The sequence below is a fragment of the Haliotis cracherodii genome, unplaced genomic scaffold, assembly GCF_022045235.1.
Source record: "Haliotis cracherodii isolate W230 unplaced genomic scaffold, xgHalCrac1.p SCAF_17, whole genome shotgun sequence".
NCBI lineage: Eukaryota > Metazoa > Mollusca > Gastropoda > Lepetellida > Haliotidae > Haliotis > Haliotis cracherodii.
In genome coordinates, this window is record NW_027266272.1 from 8,363,133 (window position 1) to 8,386,225 (window position 23,093).

Consider the following 23,093-nt stretch of genomic DNA (forward strand, 5'->3'; position numbering starts at 1 on the left):
GTTTGAAATTGATTTCAAAGAGTATTATATGAACAAAAACACAGATGTATTTCCACCTTTATCAACCCACAGACTTAAATAACAGTAAATGTAACAACTTTGATTTCCGGGGAATACATCGTACACATAAAGACTTTATAAATCCCTGCTTGCCATGGTATCAACATCCATTTCCATTCACGTTGTCGTGTAACCAGGTGTTACTTCAACGAGCACACATTTCAATACACATGACAGTACCACAGCACCAGGAAGTCGTTGATAACGCGAGCTGTATCCACCAGTTTATGTTCAATATTATCAATATGCACAGTTACATGCAAAGTTCCTCATTTTCACGCCTTTGCCATTGATTGATACGTCAGGTAGCGAGGCACGAGCGCCACCTGACGACACTAATGAGTTACATGCACAGACGGTTGTCTCCCTTTGACACAGGAAACCATAGCATACCTCTCAAAGCAAACACTCTTCACACAATCGAATACCGCCACAAACACGACGAAGCATCACACGACACGCATTTAAGTAATCATTAATAAATAACAGATACAATGTCCTTGACCTCGATATCTCAAGACGTCAGATTCGGAAAAGCCGGCGAGTCTTTCTGAATGGGTGGGCTGTCAAATTGCGTAGTGTCAAGACACCCATTCCTTCATGATGCTCTCCTGTAGTATATTCCTTCACGGCATATTCAACACCCCAACCTTTCAACAGGCCCTAGCGTCATGGCAACAAGGGCGATAACTCCCAGCGGTTCTTTGTGGCTGCCAACACTTGGAAGGAAGCCGGGAATGTGGGGCTCTAGTTCAAGGCCTGGTTTTGTGTTATGATCCCATACGGTCGGAGATGGTAGACGAAGAACTCCAGGCTCGCCATTTTCTTCGGAGAGACGTAATGGAATGAAATTGCGTAGTCGCTGATATTTTCTATACCCTGAAACACAAATCATCAATCATTTTAAGAAATTATGTTTGAATATAATATAAGCTTATTTTGTTTGTTGTTTAACGTCGCACTTTGCAACATTCCAGCTGTATGTCGGCGGTTTGTAATTGAGTCTGGACCAGACAACCCAGTGATTGACATCAAGAGTATCGATCTACTCAAATGAGATACGATGACACGCATCAACCAAGCCAGCAAGCCTGGCGATCCGATCCCGTTAGACGCCTCTTGCGACAAGCATAGTCGCCTCGTGCGGCAAGCATGGGTTGTTGAAGACCTATTCCCTACCCGGAACTTCACAGGTCGATTTGAGGACTAATTAAACATTGGGTCAGTATACCTCTACAATGCCTATTTAGGTGATAGGAGGGGGTGAGTATTACTTAACACTATCCCGGTGAGAACAACATTATACCTGTGTGTGGGTTCGTAGACGTGAACTATGGTTAGCTGTTAGACCATCCCACATTATTTTCAGACCGGTGCTTGCGACGGGTCAAGATAACCCTGCCCCAAATCATATTAAAATCAAATCTTTTACTGCTATACGATACCTATCTGCGTGAATTTCAAAGGAGGTCGCGTCAGGTGATCTTTCAACCCAGCCAATCAGATCGAGGCTTATAGTGAGTGAGTGAGTTGGGTTTAACGCCACTTTTAACAGTATTCCAGTTATATCACGGCGTGTCAGCTTAATGTGGGAGGTAAGCCCGAAGTGATGCAGGTCTCAGACCTTTAAATTACTACTACGGTGAAACCCGGTGCTGACGAACCTAGAAACATAATCTGCCTTGGAACCACGCGAGGATATATACACGATTCCTCTCGATTCACGACTGAAGTTTAACAAGGGCAGATAAAAGACTTTTGTTAACATTGGAGATCTAAAGATGAAAACAAACACTAAACATTTCGAATGTTACTCAATAACATGTTGAAAGTACACAGATCTAAACTCAGAAAAAATGTCTAAATGCAGGATCGTACAATGCCCCTGGTCACATCAAGATTCACGTAGAGATGATGAGCCAGAGAACAGGTTCACGTCACCCTTATCATACCCAGAATGCCAATCGAATCTTAGTATACATAATGGTCTCCCTTTAATCATATATCCATGTTCCCAGCATTGCCGTAACGGAAAGAGTACTTTCACAGTTTTCACATGACCCCTCCTCTATGAGTGAGTGTGTTGACTTTAACGCCGCTTTAAACATGGTTCCAGACGTCGTGTCCGCTTAATGAGGGAAGGAAACCCGACGAGCTGGTCTCGAACATTTAACACTTTGGTGAAACCATGGACACTTAATACGATATATTTAGAGTCCATAATGAACCCAACGGGCAAGCATATGGTGCAGACAAACCTAGAAACATAATCATAGGTTTCTGTCGAACCCAAGGGATGCAACTCTGCACAGCGAATTGTGGGGCTTAAAACACTAAGCCACCCGTTCCCCCAAAACCCGAAGACATATATGGTGTAATAATCTGACACGAAAAGATCAATGACCTACTGACCTGCTTAGGCCCACCCTTCACGTAGTTGTAGTACCACTTGGGGAACCCGCCGTTCACGTGCGTATCTGGCGAGAAACAGTGGAAACGGGATCTTCCAAGAGCGTCGGTGGAGTTACCGGTACTGATTCCTATTTTTTCCATGCATTTCCCTATCTCGGCGTCTTCCGACCCTCCATCCTCCCGGCATATGTTTGGGTCCCGTTTAGCAAACCTTGTCAGGGCCTCTTTGCTCAATACGTAGCCAGCACCTCCGCTGTAGTACCCTTGCTTTACTATGGTGTGGAAATGGTGACCATAGTATATCGGTTCAGACGTGTTCCTGGTGGACAGAAAATATCGCAGATTTTCCACAATGACGTACGTGTCATCGTCGCATTTCATAAACCAGTCGGCTTGGTCGTAGTAGTGGTCGTAGACGTATTTGAAACCTTGCATCGTCTTGGCTGTGAGATGTTTCCGGCCTTCCGACACGTTGAGCGCGATCGTCGGGAGGTGGGGGTCGACCACGGAGCTAAAGAATAAGAGGATGTTGCAGCGGTGTCCCCATGTTTCCTTGACAACATCCGCTTTGGTCCGGAAGTTGGTCGGTGAAGTCATCACCCAACAGAGCACGCGGACTTTTTTGGCCATGTTATCGGCTATCGAAGTGTCGTCTGCAAGAGAATGGGTGTTAAAATAAATCGTATCTGGTGTGAGGAAAAAGTATGTAATTATCTTCGGAAAGTGAAACAAGTCATATTCAGATACTACCTGTTTCTTATCGTTGGATTTAAAATCCTGTTAAATAATGTAGGATAGTGAGTGAATGAATTAGATTTAAGGCCGCTTTTAACAGTATTCCGGTTATATCACAGCGTGTCAGCTTACTGGGGAGGAAAGCCCGAAGTGATGCAGGTCTCATACGCTTACCACTTTGGTGAAACCCAAGAACACGGGTATGATGCTGACAAACCAGGAAACATAATCGGGGCGAACCGGATTTCGAACTCACAATCATAGGTTTCTGGCGTACCCAAGGGACGCAACTATGCACAGCGAATTGCGGCGCCTCAGAAGACTGGGCCACCCTTTCCCCTTTGAATGAATGAATGATAACAGTTATATCTCCTTTGGTGAGTGAGTGTGTTTGGTTTAACGCGGCTTTAAACATTTCATTTATATATTGATGGTGAAATTGGGTTAACGTCGCGTGCATGATCATTGCTTTTTAAAAAAAATTAAACTGACAGATAAATTTTGAATCTGTGTACAGTAACCATTTTACTGTATCAGTAGTGTTTAACTTGTAACTGAGATTGTTAGTGGCTGTATCCTCAAAGGGGGATGAAGTACTGTAACATTACTGTCCCCCTGAGAGGATATGCAGGACCACATCATTCGAAGTAAGTTTATTCCCTCTACCTTTTTAGTCGTAGTTTGTTTTAATATTGGCTAAACTTGACGATTATCGCCGCTAAAGGATGGTGTAAATCCTGCTGGGGTACCATGCAGGAAGCAGATGTACCGCAAGTCCCCGTGGTCCCTTGTATGATGTCCTTACTTTGGTTGCTGGCGATCTACAGCCCGTTTTTATGATGTACTGGTATTTATCGTGATATGTTTTAATGGTTCCATACTAGTTTTAGAATCTGTGATAATCTAGTTGTAATACTGTCCTTTGTCGACAGGTTTTATAATCAAACTGTATGTATTATTACTGTATATCTTGATTTAGTCACGATATGGCTGAACTATTGCCGATGTGACTACAGCTATTCACTCACTCACTAACTCACTAACACACTTACATAGCGACGTACATGCATCTGTGAACAGTATTTCAGTTCCGTCACAGAATGTTCGCTTCTTGGGGAGAGGTTCGAAATCACGTGCTTACCTACAAGCACGGTGATGACAAACAAAGGGAGCCAGTGGCTCCAAGGATAGACCTGAGGAGCATGAGCCGAAACCACAATGACCACAAGAATGCCCCTGTGATTTAAAGCTTTGAGGACCTCCTTCTTGGTGTAGTGGACAGGGCGTTTGCCCGGAGAGCGGAAGGAGGGTGGTTCGATCTCCTGGTCCCAATATACCAAAAATACGTTAAAAGATGGTACTTGTTGTTACCCTGCCTTGCACTCGGCATTAAGGGGATAAAACAAAGACTGTATACTGCTCCGAGTGGGCTGTTCATGTTAAACTGCGACAAAGCCCCCTTTACACAGGGCTGCGACCTTTGTGTCTCCTTTGAGCGATCAAAAACTGGCCAGGACGCTCAATGGTCGCCTGAACACAGAAAATCATGTTTCTATGTAACTGCTCCAGCAGTTGTTCAGCGTCTGCAACCACAGTGAAACACTGCAGGTACAAACCCTCTATTTATAGGCAGACTGTGGAGGCATTACAGGTAGCTCAAAGGAGGCAGAAGCATTGCCATGGTGTCTCAAGGGTTGTCGTGGTCGCCGAATGGAGGCACAGAGGTCGCCACAGTCATCGTTCAATGCACGCTGTTGGTCGCCCAAAGGAGGCACAAGGGAGGCAGAAGCATCGCCTAGATTGACGGGAAAAATTTGCAACAGAACGCATCTTTTACCTGGCGACCATTCGACGACCACCGTGCCTTTATTCTGCAACAACGGCAATGCTTGTGCCTCCATTCTGCCTCCTTTGAGGATGCAACCTCCTCGGCGACCCTTGTGCGACTGTTTTGAACATGTTAAAAAATTCAAGGCGACCACGGCGTCCATGGCGATGTCTGAACCTCCCGTGTACCACCTTGGAACGACCTAGGCAACAATTCTGCCTCCTTTGAGCCTCCAACGACGACCTGGCACATTTTATGGTCGCACAAGGGAGGCACAAAGGTCGCCCTCCTGTGTAAAGGCCCCACAAGCTACCGCAAGTTATTGGAGCCCAAACTTTGCCGATATTCTGGATACTCAGTGTGACGTTTTAAACGTATATGTGGTTTTTTAAACGAACTTGGTTTGTTGTTAAGTTTTTGGACAGCTATAATTTCAATTTTAAACGTGTCCTTGGCTAAAAATTTTCAAGCTGAAAAACAAAAGCATGTCTTATGTCAAAGTGTTTCTCTCTCTTGTGACTTTTGTTTCATTACACTTATCCATATTCATTCTACCTAGCATGTGTTTCTCCTTTTTTTGCCTGGGATTAAATTTGGATGAAATGTTACTAAATCAAAATAGGCAAAATCTGTTATTTAGCACAGGGCTTACAAACATGCAGTCCCGATAAGACGTGATGGATTGCTTACCATGGTGGACGCGGGAGTCGTTCATCTGTCCCCCGTGGGGTCCTTGTTTCGCAAGGTCCAAGCCGGACATCCCGATCACGTGACCAGTGTCCACCTCAAGAGGTATTCGCACATGTGGTTTGTAGACAATCCCAGATTGAAAGAATATTATTGATATAACAAAACCTAATGTCAGGCCCACACCGAACTGGAGTTTGGAACGTTTAATGTACTTCATCGTGGAGAGATGGTTTTCTTCACAATCACAGACGTCGGTAAAAGGAAAAAAACATATCCATCGACCAATTCTCTCTTGAATTAATTCTTTAACGTTTATCTGCCAAAAATGATTAAGGAGAGTTCACATGGGGTGTACCTTTACTGCCTTCCTCCAACGAAATGTTGTTTTGGTCTTTTGGTTCTTTGAGCAGCGAATAACTATATTACCTCCAACATAGACTTTCGGTGTTTTATTGTGCGTCGGGTTTTATCAAGGGTTTTCACGATGCCTTCTTCTGCACGACCGTATCATACCCGGAGACTGCAGTCTACGGTGTTTTTCACACACAGGTTCGCGTACAACTGCAGAAGGTCTCTCGGCTGCAGTCAGTGCACGATGTTTTATTTACACAGATTCGCTTATATTTCTAGAACGTCTCTTGGTACACTACCTATCACCGTCAATGGTACATGGGCTCTATATCAAAACACGTGACAGTGTTATTTCACCACAGCTACAACATGTGTCGTTGCTTATGCATTTCCGGTTCCGGAAAGTCGTCTTGAGTCTCTAGGAGCAAGTCTGTGGGTGAGAAGGTTGCTCGTGGCCAGCTAGTTATTTGTCATCGAATGTTGGTAGTGATGGTTATCTGAAACGAAAGACAGATATGGTCAAAATGTAGTCTCACTCACTCAGATCAAAGACACAAGTTTTGTTTGTTTGTTTGTTTGTTTGTTGTTTAACGCCGCACTCAGCAATATTCTATCCATATAACGGCGGTCTGTAAATAATCAGGTCTGGACCAGACAATCCAGTGATTGAAGACATGAGCATCGATCCATGTAATTGGGATACGATGACATGCATCAACCAAGTCAGCGAGCCTGACCTTCCGATTCCGTTAGTTGCCTCTTACGACAAGCATGGTCTTCTTTTACAGCATGGGTTGCTGCAAAGACACAAGTAGGTAGATATAACATATTATCACATACAGAGAACCTGATCACACACACAAGCATCTTCTCGGGGCAAGGGAGTTACCTGCCCAGAATGGTCCTGTTTCGACCAATGCCGAGCTTGGCAGGAATTTCGTGGCACGATCGAAGCGCCAGGAGTGGGCATTACGAGTTATGCCCCTTCTGTTTAAAGAAATGTAGGCGCCATGTCAAAACGGGTCTTACCTCGAGAAATGCATTAAATGACTTGAGCACGTGGATTAAAAACGCGAAAAGATTTGGAAAATATCCGTCGACGCCCAGTTGACAAGTTTTGCAAATCCTACAATCGACCGAAATCTGCACGGCACCCGCCATGTTCTTTACGAACCGGATGTCGATTTCGTTTCGCGATTTCGTCTGGACAATGCATAAACTCGTTAGTCCAGCCAAAATATAACTCCATATTCCAGTAACCTCCCTTGCCTCGGGTTGGTAGATATAAGAAAATACCACCTACATGACACCTGATCATGGAAAACACATGGTGGCGAATTCAGGTTAAAATGAATGAATCCCTATGCTTTCCGTAAGGTGCGACTTAATGGATCCCGTTGATAGGGCGTGTCACGGTACCCAGAAGTCGTACGCTGCTATAGTTACCAATAAATTGCTTTTCTGGTCTTGACAGGCCGCCCATGTTGCGGGAATATCAGTGAGCGGCGATTACAATTCAAGACGTCAACGTTTTTCTCTTTATTATCGATGAAATCGTCTTGACTGGGTGACGCAATCTTGTCTGAAGCAAGTCAATCTCATTAAAATCAGATCTTAGTTCTCGCTACCGCTAAACAAAGATCTGAGGACATATTACGGGTCACATCGAACTTTGACCGACCAATGGAATGACCAATCAGAAGGCAGCTTTCTCGTGCTTTACGGCACTAATTTCAAGTTGGTGACTACGCTCCGAAACATATTTTGACAAATTCTCGATTATATATTTGAAACCTGAACAAAACAACATTCTGGAATGGCTGATAGATGGTCGAGATTGTAAGGATTCAGTCGTTAAACCTGTAACTATCGTTCGGAATACCCCATGTTAAAGTTTTCGAGTTTGCATGAATAGAAATCACATTCCGACTGTCACTTTCATAACCTGGTAAGCGACGCTCTGATTAGTCGGATGAAAGGTCGTTCTGACGTGACCCCTAATAGGATGTCTTCAGATCTTTGTTTAGCGGTAGCGAAAACTAAGGTCTGATTTTAATGAGATTGGAAGCAAGTGCAAGAGATCTGACCGGTGGAACTTGATTGGTCAGTAGGGAGAACATAGAAGGGACATAACTCGTAATAGCCACTGGTGGCGCTACTATCGAGCCAAGACATTTCAGCCTAGTTCGGCAAGGGTGGAAACTGGGACTTAAAGTCAGTTAACTCCCTTGACCCGGGAAGACATGTTGTACACGTGTTTGAAGACGTGTTTCTGGGGACACCAGAAACGGGGTTCACACATCATTCCCACACTGCTCTTGCTGCGCCTGACCCTGTTCGGGTAACCTTTGACATCGGCGTACACACATCCCCGTCATTCACCAGACATGCTCTGTGGGGGAAAGGTCAGGACACATGGCTGACCATTGCATGCTGGAGGATGTCAGTTACACTGGGAACGAGCATTATCATCTTTGAAGACAAAACGTAGTCCACAACTATTGACGCAACAGTTAGTATTGACGCCAGTATGTTTTCTCGGTAGTACTGTCCAGTGACTCTTCCATTGACGTTCTGCGTTCTGGCAGTCATACTGATCCAACCATATCATCACAGACCCATCCCCAAATCTGCCATGTTGCCTTACGTTGACGTTTACATGACGCTCGTTAGGACGCCTACAGGTACACCCTACAGGTACACCCAAGCCCATCCTGTAAGTCTAAAAGTAAGCTAGTAAGCTCAATAGAAAGATATCAGGAGGCCATTGGCGTTTCACCGTGTTTTACCCAGCGAAACTATAAACAGACACAGACAGTGCACCGACAGGCCAATCACGGACCACTACGGACAAACAGGCGGTACTGGGAGAAACACGTGGTACTGGGAACAAAGACGTGGTACAAGGGACAGACACGGGGTACTGGGAACAAACATGGGGTACTGGGAACAAACACGGGGTACTGGGGACAAACACAAGGGAACAAACATGGGGTACTGGGAACAAACATGGGGTACTGGGAACAAACATGGGGTACTGGGAACAAACACGTGATACAAGGGACAGACAGAAGGGAACAAACATGGGGTACTGGGAACAAACACGCGGTACAGGTGTCAAAACGGGGTACCGGGGACAAGCACTGGGTACTGTGGACAGACACAGGGTACGGGGGACAAACACGGGGTACTGGGAGCAAACACGTACGTGGTAGTGGGAACAAACACGTGGTACCGCTGTCAAACACGGGGTACTGGGGACAATCACGAGGTACTGGGGACAAGCACTAGTACCGGGGACAGGCACGTGGTACTGGGGTCAAACACGGGGTACTGGAGACAACCATGGGGTACTAGGAACAAACACGCGGTAGTAGGAACAAACACGTGGTACCGCTGTCAAACACAGGGTACTGGGGACAAACACGTGGTACTGGAGTCAAACACGGGGTACTGGAGACAAACATGGGGTACTGGAGTCAAACACGGGGTACTGGGGACAAACACGGGGTACTGGAGACAAACACAGGGTACTGGAGACAAGCATGGGGTACTGGGGACATCCACGGGGTACTGGAGACAGACACGGGGTACTGGAGACAAGCATGGGGTACTGGGGACATCCACGGGCTACTGGGGACAAACACGGGGTACTGGAGACAAGCATGGGGTACTGGGGACATCCACAGGGTACTGGGGACAAACACGGGGTACTGGAGACAAGCACGGGGTGCTGGGGACATCCACGGGGTACTGGGGACAAACACGAGGTACTGGAGACAAGCATGGGGTACTGGGGACATCCACGGGGTACTGGGGACACACACGGGGTACTGGAGACAAGCATGGGGTACTGGGGACATCCACGGGGTGCTGGGGACATCCACGGGGTACTGGGGACAAACACGAGGTACTGGAGACAAGCATGGGGTACTGGGGACATCCACGGGGTACTGGGGACACACACGGGGTACTGGAGACAAGCATGGGGTACTGGGGACATCCACGGGGTACTGGGGACAAACACGGGGTACTGGAGACAAGCATGGGGTACTGGGGACATCCACGGGGTACTGGAGACAAACACAGGGTACTGGGGGCAAACACGGGGTACTGGGGACAAACACAGGGTACTGGGGGCAAACACGGGGTACTGGGGACAAACACGGGGTACTGGGGCAAACACGTGGTACTGGGGGCAAACACGGGGTACTGGGGGTAAACACGGGGTACTGGGGGCAAACACGGAGTACTGGGGGCAAACACGGGGTACTAGAGGCGAACACGGGGTACTGGGGGCAAACACGGGGTACTGGGGACAAACACAGGGTACTGGGGGCAAACACGGGGTACTGGGGCAAACACGGGGTACTGGGGACAAACACGGGGTACTGGGGACAAACACAGGGTACTGGGGGCAAACACGGGGTACTGGGGACAAACACGGGGTACTGGGGCAAACACGGGGTACTGGGGGCAAACACGGGGTACTGGGGGCAAACACGGAGTACTGGGGGCAAACACGGGGTACTAGAGGCGAACACGGGGTACTGGGGGCAAACACGGGGTACTGGGGACAAACACGGGGTACTGGGGGCAAACATGGGGTACTGGAGACAGAGACGGGGTACTGGGAACAAACACGGGGTTCTGGCGGAAAACAAGGGACACATTGGCCCTATTCCCTAAAGACTGAATAGATTTACCATATTACTGTAGTCAATTTATCATGGCATACTCTGTCTTTTGAAGTCATTTTGTCAATGTAGCCGATTTTGGAGATAGCTCCACAACAATGAAGGTAAGCTTCACTACCTTCCGATTGAACCATGCAGTGTCTCCTGTGTTTACGCGGTCTATTTCAATGTTTGATATATAGGTGTAATAATAACCACACAATAAGACAGGTTTCAGATTCCAAGTATGGCCATTGTGCGCAGCTGCGTATCCTGGAGCAACATCTAATTGCCCGTAGGCACGCGTTGAGACACACCTGTGCAAACTATCTGTTAATACGTCAATAACATATTTTAATTTTGGTTATTACAATTTATCATACTGCCGCGCAAAATAAAATCGACTAGGGCTACAGGATATTAAACGAGATCCCCATTTCATATCCCGTTCATGCCATCAGTGGAATTGAGTTTACTGGTACCGAGCTTGAGCGCGCGTGTGTGTGCGCGCGCGTGTGCGTGCGTCCGTGTTCCAGCTATTCCAGGCCTGTAAATAATCGCGGCTGGACCAGACTGCCATGTTACCTCTAGTCCTTCGTGTTTTTGTTTACCATTACTCTCACTCGATACCTCTTTGTATTTCTGTAATCATCTGTCATTTTCGAATACCCCCAACGTTGTTTTGAGAGTTATGTGGTAAAATGAGACATCCACGTCGATTCAACATCAATAGCCTTCACCATGGAACATATGCTGACATACCGCATATCAGTGTTTAGACAGCACTTGGATAAACAGTCATAACTGCACCTTTTCTCAATGTTATTAATCAATAAATGGTCGTTTTAGTAAGTAATACACTCAGATACATTTGTGGATGTGCAGGGCTTTTTGTGCATGTCTTATCTCATGATACTGATCACTATGCTTGTCGTAAGGGGCGACTAACGGGATCGGGTGGTCAGGCTCGCTGACTTGGTTGATGCATCTCATCGATCCCAATTGCGTGGATTTATGTTCATGGTGTCAATCCCTGGATTGTCCAGACTCGATTTTTTACAGACCGCCGTAAGTGCGGCGTTAAACAACAAACAAACAAACAAACAAAGAGTATAACGTTGACGCCTAAGTCAGCAAGGTTCCAATTATATACAACTCAAAAGAAGTTAAGGACCATCCATTTTTTCATAATACTATAGTTAATCTGTCATGGAATGAGGTACCATCCGATTCTTTTATATTACTATACGGGGGATCGAACCACCGACCTTCCGCTCCCCGGGCAGACGCTCTATCCACTAGACCACTGAGTAAGTGAGTGAGTTAGGTTTAACGCCGCTTTTAACAGTATTCCAGTTATATCACGGCGTGTCAGCTTGATGTGGGAGGAAAATCCGAAGTGATGCAGGTCTCAGACGTTTACCACTTCGGTGAAACCCACGAACACGGGTATGGTGCTGACAAATCTAGAAACATAATCGGGGCGAACCGGGATTCGAAGTCACAATCATAGGTTTCTGGCGTGCCCAAGGGACGCAACACTCCACAGCGAATCGCGGCGCCTTAGACGACTGGGCCACACATGCCCCCTCGGGGACATCAACAGGCCTTACATCAATGTCGGGTTTGTAATAACTACAGTAGCTAAATGTGTCTTGTGGCGAGGTTAGCAGCTGCCTTAAATCTGTGGGCAGAAAACCAGATCAGGACCACAAAAACCAGCCGTTGATAGTACGAACAACTATTCCTGTCGTGGCGTACAATGGCACAAAATATGACATTTCTTGCATTATGACCATCGATCCCATTCTGATGTGGAATAGCAAAGAATATCACAAAACATCACAGCGTGCAACACACTACATTGTCACTTACCACGGTCATAACGGTCCATATGTTTGCATGGGCTCGCGAGTTGTGAGTTTCGACCATGAAATTAACAAGATCATGTTTTACACGTGCTTCCACGTGAAGATATTAGTGTATTCGGGCGCTTGTTCCCGAAACGTAACAATACCATATTGAGTTGACTACCCCTATCTGCGTGACCAGAGAGGCATCTTAGTAAAGTGAGGTGAGGTGAATATGGGATTTAACGTCGCGTCCAAGATTATTGCACTTATATAGTGACGTGCATGCACGTGTGTGTGTCTGCTTGTACTAGTCCTGACTGATGCCGATTTATAGTGCTAGCACACTGAGATACCATACCGCAGTTTAACATGACTACCCCACTCAGACACAGTGTACCGACTCCGAGCCGACCAGTCCTTGTTTTAGCCCCTTAATGCCGAGCACCAGACAGGGTAACAACAAGTACCATCTTTTCACGCCTTTTGGTATGACGCGGCCAGGGATTGAACTCCGGACCTTCTGCTTTCCGGGAGGACGCTCTACCACTAGACCCCGGATCTAATTACAAGTTGTACCCATCATTAAGCGTCTTTTTGTCTTAGTAAAGTACTTATCCTTGTTCGAGTTAATCTGCTCGTTTATATAGAAATCCAGAAAAAAACCACTGGCTTATTGCATGAACGAATAACACTATTTGAGTACGGTGACACACGATCAATCTGGCAACAATTTGACCAACCCAGCCTCATATATAAGCCGGTGGGGGGGGGGGGGGGGGGGGGGGGGTTGAGAGGGGGGGTCTAGGGGTCCGCGCCTTTCCCCCACCCCTCTTTGAAAACCAACCAAATTTAATATGCTGGGGGGCAGTAAGATTATCTGAGAGAAAAAAATTACATTTTGGAACCCTCCTTTTTAAAAATGCTGGATCCGCCCCTGCTTTAGGAATCGTTGCCATATCTCTGTCTGAGTTTGTGCCAGATGCTGTCTGTGACTGGCGACCTTGAACTTGAATCTGGTGGTCCCGAAGATGCTTGATATGTGACACGTCACACGTGACATGTCTGGAGAGCGTGCAGGCTATGGCAAGACGTTGACGTAATTCTGGCTCAGGAAGTCTTGACCTTATCCTGTTGGAAAGGCTTGAAGTCTCTTCTGTGGCTATTGTCGAAGGAATGGAGGGGAGCGCAACTGGTCCAGTCATGTCATCCCAGTATCTCACAACAGTTCGTTTACCATTAATATTGACGATTCCGGTTGTCCTGTCGTCACAGTTTCCGTCAACGTCAAGCTGCCACCTCCCTAGGACTCACTTTCTTGAATGTGACAACGAGCTATGCTTTCCTCTCTTCGTCTGTAGATTCTTGCCCTGTCGTCATTATTGGAGAGGCAGAGCCTACTCCCATCTCGAGAACAGGACCCTTCGCCAATCGCGTAACCGCCAACGCCATTGTAGCCGTGCCTGTGGGCTCTGATACCAGCAGCACGTGGTCTTCTTGTTACTTTCTGTCGACTCACATGATTGGCTAATTCCGTAACCGTCAGAAGACGGCCTGGCAAGATCGGAGACGTTATGATAATAAGACGTTACGTTGCAAGTGTTGAAATGTTGTGTTTGTTGGATTGTTTATACATGCGGTTGCGTTGTTATATTTATGTGTTTGGATCTCCTAAATAATGTGTTTCTGTGTTTTTTCATAAATTTTCTTTTGGACTTTAATATACAGGTGTAGTTCAACTTGGACCACCATTTCAAATGGGAATCTCTTAAATATTCTTATTTGCAGATTTACCAGTGATGGGGTCCTTGTTCTCAAGAATCCGCTCTTTTGTACGTCTACAAATTTTAGTAGTCATTTGACCACCGAACGCCAAGTTCCTTAAAATAGTCTGAATTTGTTTGATCGCAATTGAAATAAGTAAATGCCATGAAAGATAAGTAAGTTTCGGAAAAGAAGCACACGGAATAAATGTCAGACTGTCACCTGACCATTAGTTCAGGATAGATCTTCAAAATATTGAATCATTTTGCGAAATTGTAGAACTCTATATTTCTTTCCCCATAAAACTACAATTACCTACTCCGGTGTTTTTCCTACATTTCACAATATAATATATTCAGGAAAACAGAGAAAACAGAAAGAGAAAACAGTTCTGTAAGTATTCTGTCTTAACAGGTCGCACCTGTTGCATATATTGATTTACGATATATTTCAATATCTTGAAAACTGTTTTCCGAATCGAGCACAGCGTCATGGCGAAATGACATATTATATGCTATGATGGTCGATTTTATCCATTTACGGTTGAGAAACAAAATTCTTGATTGGGGAATAGTGTCGAATTATAGTACCGAGTCTGTTGAAAAGACATCGCAATAACCCAACGTCCTTGCGAAAACAAGTATACAATGACCTAAAAATAAGTAGAAACTCTAGTCTGATATAAGTTAACGTGTAGATGACTCTCGACAAAAACTGACAACAGCACTGGTAGTGGTACGCACTTATCGTTATCCAGCCTGGGTGTGTGTTTTTTGTTTGTTTGTTTGTTTGTTTTTTGCTGCACTCAGCAATATTTCAGCTGTATGTCGCCTGTCTGTAAATAGTCGAGTCTGGACCAGATAATCCAGTGATTGACATAATTGACTTAGATTCACATAACTGGGATCCGATGACTTGTAATCAACGAAGTTGAAGTCTGACCACCCGATCCATTTAATGGCCTCTTACGAGAAGCATAGGTTGCGTGGGATGTATATTCTTACCCAGAAACCCAGCGGGCCAAATCTGGCTGTGTGCCTTTACATTATAATATATACATGTTGGAAGAACAAGCGTAGGTTTGCTTTTTATATCGATAACAGCCGGGGTGTGCACCGTCAGCGTCTCACTACAAACAAACAAAAACGTCATTCATCCTCATCCGATAGTATTACGTGCATTTTGAAAAGTATAACTTGACTGATATTAAAAATGTAATACTGGACAATTTACCCCATGTTTTAAATACACAAAACAGTTGTTCGCTTGGCAGCTGAAACTTATGTTCTGAAAATGGCTTCTGAAAAATATGTATTCCGAAAACAATCTACACACACACACACACGCACGCAAACACACGTACGCACGTACGCACGCACGCACGCACCACACACACACACACAGACACAGGGCCAAAATACACTTTACATGTATAAAAAAATATTAATTGTAACAAATCAAAATGTAATGTAACGGAAATTCTGTTTACAATTATTCAGAAAATCAATAATAAAGGTTATACAACGCCAGCAGCACCGATTTGTCACACAAAGAGTCTGACATGACATTTACAAAACGCTGTGTCCAACACTGAAGTCAATAAAAAGTCAATTCCCAACATAGTTTTACCAGAGTAACAGAATACACCCAAATCTGGCTGTGAGGTACCTTTACATCGTTGTGACAACAGTGTGTGAACAAACATCGCCATGCTTTTCACATTACCCGAGGGACGCATCGTTTGGAACGTGAACTAAGTCCTCCTGACTGACGTCAGGTTTCCAAACGAAAACGTGAATCATCCTTATCCCTTACAGCCTAATGGAGCGAGTGAGTGAGTTGGGTTTAACGCCGCTTTTAACAGTATTCCAGTTATATCGCGGCGTGTCAGCTTAATGTGGGAGGAAAGCCCCAAGTGATGCAGGTCTCACACGTATACCACTTCGGTAAAACCCAAGAACACGGGTATGGTGCTGACAAACCTAGAAACATAATCGGGGCGAACCGGGATTCGAAGTCGCAATCATAGGTTTCTGGTGTGCCCAAGGGACGCAACTATGCACAGAGAATCCCGGCGCCTTAGACGACTGGGCCAACCATGGCCCCCTAATGATTGGAACGGTGTAAAGAGTATGGTTAGTTACTATATGGGCGGGTATGATAGAATCCCAATGTCTCTTGACTAAGAATATTGGAATATCATATATCATTAAGGAATAGTACTTCATGGATGTCTATCTTCGCTACTTAATCAGCCCTTCTCAGTGGGCATCAATCATGAATACATATACGTCTTGAAATGACTGTTACCAACCAGCATTTTCAACTAGATTAATTATCCCTTTCATGCCGAGCGCCAGGCAGGGTAACAAGAAGTTTGATATTGCAACGTCGCTTGGTATGACGGGGATCGAACCCTTGACCTACTACGCTCTCTACTAAACAGACCGGAGTAGTGTTATTATGGAACAGACATTAAGGTATGGACAAACAGTCTGCTGTGAGACAAAATTTGGCTTTCTTTTAAGCACGTGCTTTACTAAACTGCTTACCTGCTGAAGGTACACGTTTAGAACGTTTAGAAACAGCTGGCGATCAGGTACTTCACTCTGGCAGTGTGGATTCGAATCCCGCATGGACCCAACCCACCAAAAAGTAATAGAATCTGTACTTTACTTAGCAAGTGTTATCCCAAATATAACATTTGTGAGAGTCAATACAGACTCACGTGAAGTCGCAACGTTTCAGCTCCACATTCAAACCCAAATCTACTCTTAGCATTACTATCACGTTTAGTATATTTGTTGAATGGCGACGTAGAGAATCAAGATTAAATGTCCACGTGAATGATCCACGATTAGTATATCTTCGTTGAATATCAGACCTTTTAGTTTGTGAGGTTCTTGTTCACCGCTTTACTAAACAATATCCCAGCTATAAGACGAGTCTGTAATTAATCGAGCTTGGACCAGACAACCTAGTGATTGATATTGTGAACATCGATCCATGACGTCGGGGTACGATGATATGCATCAACCAAGTAAGTAAGTCTGACCACCCGATCCCTTTGGTCGCCTCTTACACCCAGTATAGGTTGGGGCCCCATTCTAGCCTGGATTCCCCATGGGTCCATGGTGACATATAGACCTGATCTAGTTGAAATGGGTCCTCACCCGTGAAGATCCGGGTTAGAATAGGTCTTAAGCAACCCGCGGCGAGTCGTGAAAGGAGACGTTTCTTGTCGTGAAAGGCGACTTACGGGATTGGTTGGTCAGGCTAGCTTACATGGTTAGAATACGATCTATAGCAACCCATGCTTGTTTTAAGAGGCAGCTATGCTTCTTGTAAGAGGCAACTAACGTGCTCGGATGGTCAGGCTCACTGACTTGGTTAATGGTCATAATGTCACTCACTGGATTGTCTGGTCCAGACTCGATTATTTACAGACCGCCGTCATACAGCTGGAATATTGCTGAGTGCGGCGTTAAACAACAAACAAACAAAACATAACATGGGTCCAAGTAACCATTTCAACAATTAGACACGGGTCCTTCCACTTCACGGATCGCCTCCCTGGTCCAGTGGATACTGCGCCTGCCTGGTGAGCGTAAGGTCGATGTTCGATCCCCGGCCGCCTCCCTACGCCATTCAATATCAAAGAATATAATCCCTCTTTAGTACTCCCATTGGTGTCCGCGTTTCGATCCACGTGCAATAAAAATGATAATATGAAAAGAATCGGGTGTTCTTAACTTCTTTCGAGTAATATATAACAAAGAAGTTGTTATCCACATTATTCCGTACGTATCTCCACATACGACACACCTGATTATAACCAGGATCTATCATTTGGAGAAAGACAATTTAATATTGCAGCATTTTCGGAGAAAATATTGATTAATCTCAAAAAAAGGCCTGTCTGTCCGAGGTATAACAGTAAAACATGCCCCCCACCCCCACCCCCACCCCCACCCTCACCCCCCAGTATGTCCCAATGCTGACAAAGAAACAAGTTCTCTCTGTGTACCCGTCTCCATTAGGCGTTACTGGTGTTTGTTTGTCTGTTATTCAAATAGGCTTAAACAGAAACAGTATGGATCATAAAGCTGTTCACATAGAACACAGGCAAACAAGGTAATAAACCGGTCAATTTCTGGTTTGTTTAATTTATTCCAAGCTGGCTGGCTGTTACTCCCATGCTTATGAATGATAATGATTTTTACTAGGTGTTATTATAACGCGGCTGTGCTAGACATGAATATGTCTTTATATCAGTTATATACTGGCGGAAAGAAATAAGGGAATGGCTACAACTGGAACAGAGTGTTTGGTAGAAACGTTTGCCTGTTCAGGGAAGATAACCGGAGATTGTTTGTATGTTCAGCGAAGATAACCGAAGACTGTTTGTATGTTCAGCGAAGATAACCGAAGATTTTTATTTTTTTCAGCAAATATAACAGATGATTGTTTGTGTGTTCGGCGAAGATAACCGCATATTGCTTGTGTATTTAACGAAGATAACCAATTATAGATGGTATTTTCAATGAAGATAAACGAAGATTGTTTGCATGTTCACCGAAGATAACCGAATATTCTGTGTATGTTCACCGAAGATAACCGAAGATTGTATGTTCACCGAAGATAACCGAAGACTGTTTGTAAGTTCACCGAAGATAACCGGTCATTGTTTGTATGTCCGGCGAAGATAACCGGACATTGTGTGTGTTTTCAACGGAGTTAACCGGACCTTGTGTGTCCACCGAAACGGACGGGTGCATGTTACTATTCGGCAACTTGTGTTGTATCGAGTTCAAAATCTCAAACGGCATACTTTTGCTGACCCTGGTAGTTCAGTTCATTCTATAATAATCCATTTATGATTAGCAAGCACACCTAGACGCTATGGGATACAATGTCACCGACATTATAAACCGTTGTTTGGACACGTAGACAATTGATTTATGAGATATTGCCATTGATTCTCACTACTGTGCCTAAAACAAACACCTTCACGTCATGCATACTATAGTGGTTAATTAACGATTTATTGCTGAACTTTGACATATCACGAGACAGAGCTGCGAATGTGCAAAGTACCTATTGAACTAGGTAGGTGACACAAACGTCCTGTCAATGAACGAACGTGTAAACTCTGCTACATGAGCGATGTTGGTGATGAGTTCCATTATATTTTTTTTCTTTGCCTTTTTTTTAAACACCAACGGAAAATATATGTTCCCATTTCATATGCTAAAAACCCAAATATGTATAAATTTAAAGAACTTTTTTATTGTAAAAAAAAATAAATGTTATTGACAAAAAAAATTGTAATGTCTTCATGAAAACTGTTAAAAAATTCCCTGTAAACCACCCGCCCATCTTATGTATATACTGTTTACAAATTTGTACCTCATATGCCGAGGATCCCGGATTGGGAAAACACGATATACAACAGCTCGTCAGCCCGGAAGTGACACGTTCAGCTGGACGTACCTCATCACCCGCATGTTGAATTATTAATTTGTTTCGTTAACCCAGACAAGAAAAATTCGGGACAAATTGCCTGGAAACAGCTGTGCGGATATCGGCTATACGGCTTGATTTCGTTCATTTGGTGCGGGGTCGCGGCAACCTATCAAAGACTTGACAACCATTTGTTCCGACATGGCTTGGAAATACATATGCTCATTTTCAAGATATATAATGTACACGAAAGGTAACAGAATCATAAAGGATACCATACATACAGGGGTTTATTGTGGCGATGGTCAGAGAGTATTGTTTTACGCCGCTTTTAGCATTATTCCAGCAATATCACGGCGGAGGACACCAGAAATGGCTTCACATATTTAACCAACGTGGGGAATCGAACCCGGGCCTCCGGCGTGACGAGCGAACACTGTAACCACTAGGCTATCAAAGTACCGTGCAAGCGATGAAAACGATCGGAGGGTTCGGATGTGTCTAAGGTTATATAATCGGTAGGTGCTGGCGGTACCATAGAGCAACGATACGAGCACCTGTGATCGGCAATACTTCACGGGGCATTCACCACGTGCCCAAACATTTGGCACGTCGTTGGTGGAAAAACTTTATAACAAAAATGCAAACACCTGTTTTTTCTTAAGTGGAAAATCAAAGAGAAACGTATTGTACACAAACCCCAGGAGTAGAGACGATGATGTTTGGATAAAGGAGATACCTCTTTATAACGCGTTATTAATACATGAGATTGAAGAAATATCTATTAGTCAGGAAGTAGGAGTGGAGGGATTGCCAAATAAAGAAGAATCATGTCTGTTCGCGGGTGCAGCTTATTTTCAGTGAGTAAGACAAGTCAAACTCACTCACTCACTCACTCACTCACTCACTCAATCACTCTCACTCATCTGGAAAGAGGTCGAATGTTAAACGCTAGCCTGCCGCACAGTCCCCGAACCATATTATTTCCCTTCCGTCCAGCCCTAACTGTAATGCAACAGCCTTAAATGAAGCAAGTCTAGATTCTCTATAGGCTCGGAATCCCCCAACTCATTGGGGCGCCTTTTGAGTGAGTGAGTATTGTTTTACGCCGCTTTTAGCAATATTCCAGCCATATCACGGCGGGGGACACCAGAAATGGGCTTCACACGTTGTACACATGTCGGGAATCGAACCTGGGTCTTCGGCGTGACGAGCAAACGTTTTAACCACTAGGCTACCCCACCGCCCCGGCTCCTTTTCAATCTAAATGTAGTTGATTGTATCTGCAAAAAAAATATATTTTCAGCGACTAAGCGGTAGTCTGGTTAAGCGAGGGTGATACATTATATAGAAAGCACACGTCTACATGACGGTCGGTCTGTTTACATGGGTTGCCACGAAGCCAGTTGACCCGGATCTGAGTGTTGCTCGTCTATGACTCTGCTAGACGCTCTCAATAATACGCTCTCGACAATGTAAACAAATAACTACAGCATAAACTACTTGTAAAGACATTAACAGTTTATTAGTCTGTGTGGTTAAACGTTCGTAAAAGTTCAGCAATTACATTAACGCGGGTTACACAATGGTTAATGTTTCTGAATATACTGCTTGCTGTATTGTCGTAAGAGGCGACTAACGGGATCGGGTGGTCAGGCTCGCTGACTTGGTTGACACATGTCATCGTATCCCAATTGCGTGGATCGATGCTCATGATGTCAATCACGGGATTGTCTGACTCAGACTTGATTATTTACAGACCGTCGTCATAGAGCTGGAATATTGCTAAATGTGGCGTTAAACAACAAACGAACAACAAAAATAATTATACAAATGTACAATATGCATATTTGATATTGAGTGAGTGAGTGAATTGGGTTTAACGCCGCTTTTAACACGTTATATCGCGGCGTGTCAGCTTAATGTGGGAGGAAAGCCCGAAATGATGCAGGTCTCAGACATTTACCACTTCGGTGAAACCCATGAGCACGGGTATGGTGCTGACAAACCTAGAAACATATTTGGGGCGAACCGGGATTCGAACCCACAATCGTAGGTTTCTGGTGTGCCCAAGGGACACAACTCTGCACAGCGAACCGCGGCGCCCTAGACGACTGGGCCACACGTGTCCCCTATTTGATACTGAAATGTGTTGAGACAATTAGGTTTTTTTATATCAATCACAGAAACGTATTTCCAAAGACAGACGTATATCGCTAAGCAACAATACACAAAAAAATCAACTCACTGTTTCCGAGTGAAAAGAAGAGAGAAGTTAGAAGCCGAGAGAAGTGAGAAGAAAGAAAGAGAATAAAAGTTCTTTTAATATGCCTACATAATTTCTCTCAAAGTTGAAAAACATACTTTTATATTTCAATATCGTATCAACCGTCTAAGGGACCGAATTTCAAACTGGGGGTGGGGGTAGGGGTATGGGTGGGGAGGGGGTGTAGGGATGTTATAAAATAAATTGTCCCCGAAAATTCTTGAAATAATTATTATGCTTCAGACCGCTGAAAAAAGAAATTGCCTGCCACACATCTTCAGAAAAAAACCTAACTGAGCTGTCACCATTGTAAAGACTGATAAGAGTGAGTGAGTTATAGTCTAACGTCGCCTCGGCATGACTTATAGGAAGTCCAGTGGTAGGTACATGCAGTCCCCCTTTTAACACAGTTCTAGTCTTGATACAAAACAGATATATTGAAGGTTTAACATTCAAAACATATTATCCCTTGCTCTATCAAACAAGGTTTTAACGCACACAAATAGTATTAGTATGTCGACCATCATTGCATCCTTATTGTCAGGAGCGGAGGGTTAGCCTAGTGGTTCGATTCCCGGGTTCGATTCTCCACATGGGCACAATGTGTGAAATCCATTTCTGGTGTAAATGCTGGTATTGCTGGAATAGTATCAAAAGGGGCATAAAACCACTCACTCATAATTGTCAAAAACATACAAAATGATGCGTCTTAACCTATGAGTGGGTGTTTGTATGATATGAACACATATCTGCATTAAACGCAATGCAGAACTTTCAGTGAAATCTTGTCGTTTCAACCTCTGTGCTCCTGGATAACAATATGTATTTTTGCATTTGGTAAGACATTGGTGTGTAGTTATAACATTGCTCAACACTCATGGTCATCACGGTTAGAAACCTGGTCAGTTTTGCATTTGATCTGGGATTCCGTTTAGGTGGTCCTGTCACTTTTTCAGCTGATCTGAAATTGGGTTTAACGTCGCGTCATAGATTTCACT

General features: G+C 44.5%; 1 protein-coding gene across 3 annotated transcripts in view; it reads right to left on the bottom strand.

The window, feature by feature from the left end:
- Positions 1–62: 62 nt before the first annotated feature.
- The window catches only part of LOC139464321 (glycoprotein-N-acetylgalactosamine 3-beta-galactosyltransferase 1-like), a 28,670-nt gene continuing 5,639 nt past the window's right edge, over positions 63–23,093 (bottom strand). For 2 of the 3 annotated variants that reach the window (XM_071245842.1, XM_071245841.1), the window contains exons 2-4: positions 5,726–6,573; positions 2,473–3,125; positions 63–939 (exon numbers count right to left, since the gene is read on the bottom strand). In XM_071245842.1, the coding sequence (XP_071101943.1) occupies positions 808–939; positions 2,473–3,125; positions 5,726–5,942 (1,002 nt within the window). In that variant the 5' untranslated portion in view covers positions 5,943–6,573 and the 3' untranslated portion in view covers positions 63–807. Of the gene's footprint in view, positions 940–2,472; positions 3,126–5,725; positions 6,574–7,379; positions 7,430–23,093 lie in introns of those variants that run through there. The other variant, XM_071245843.1, reaches the window with a different exon arrangement.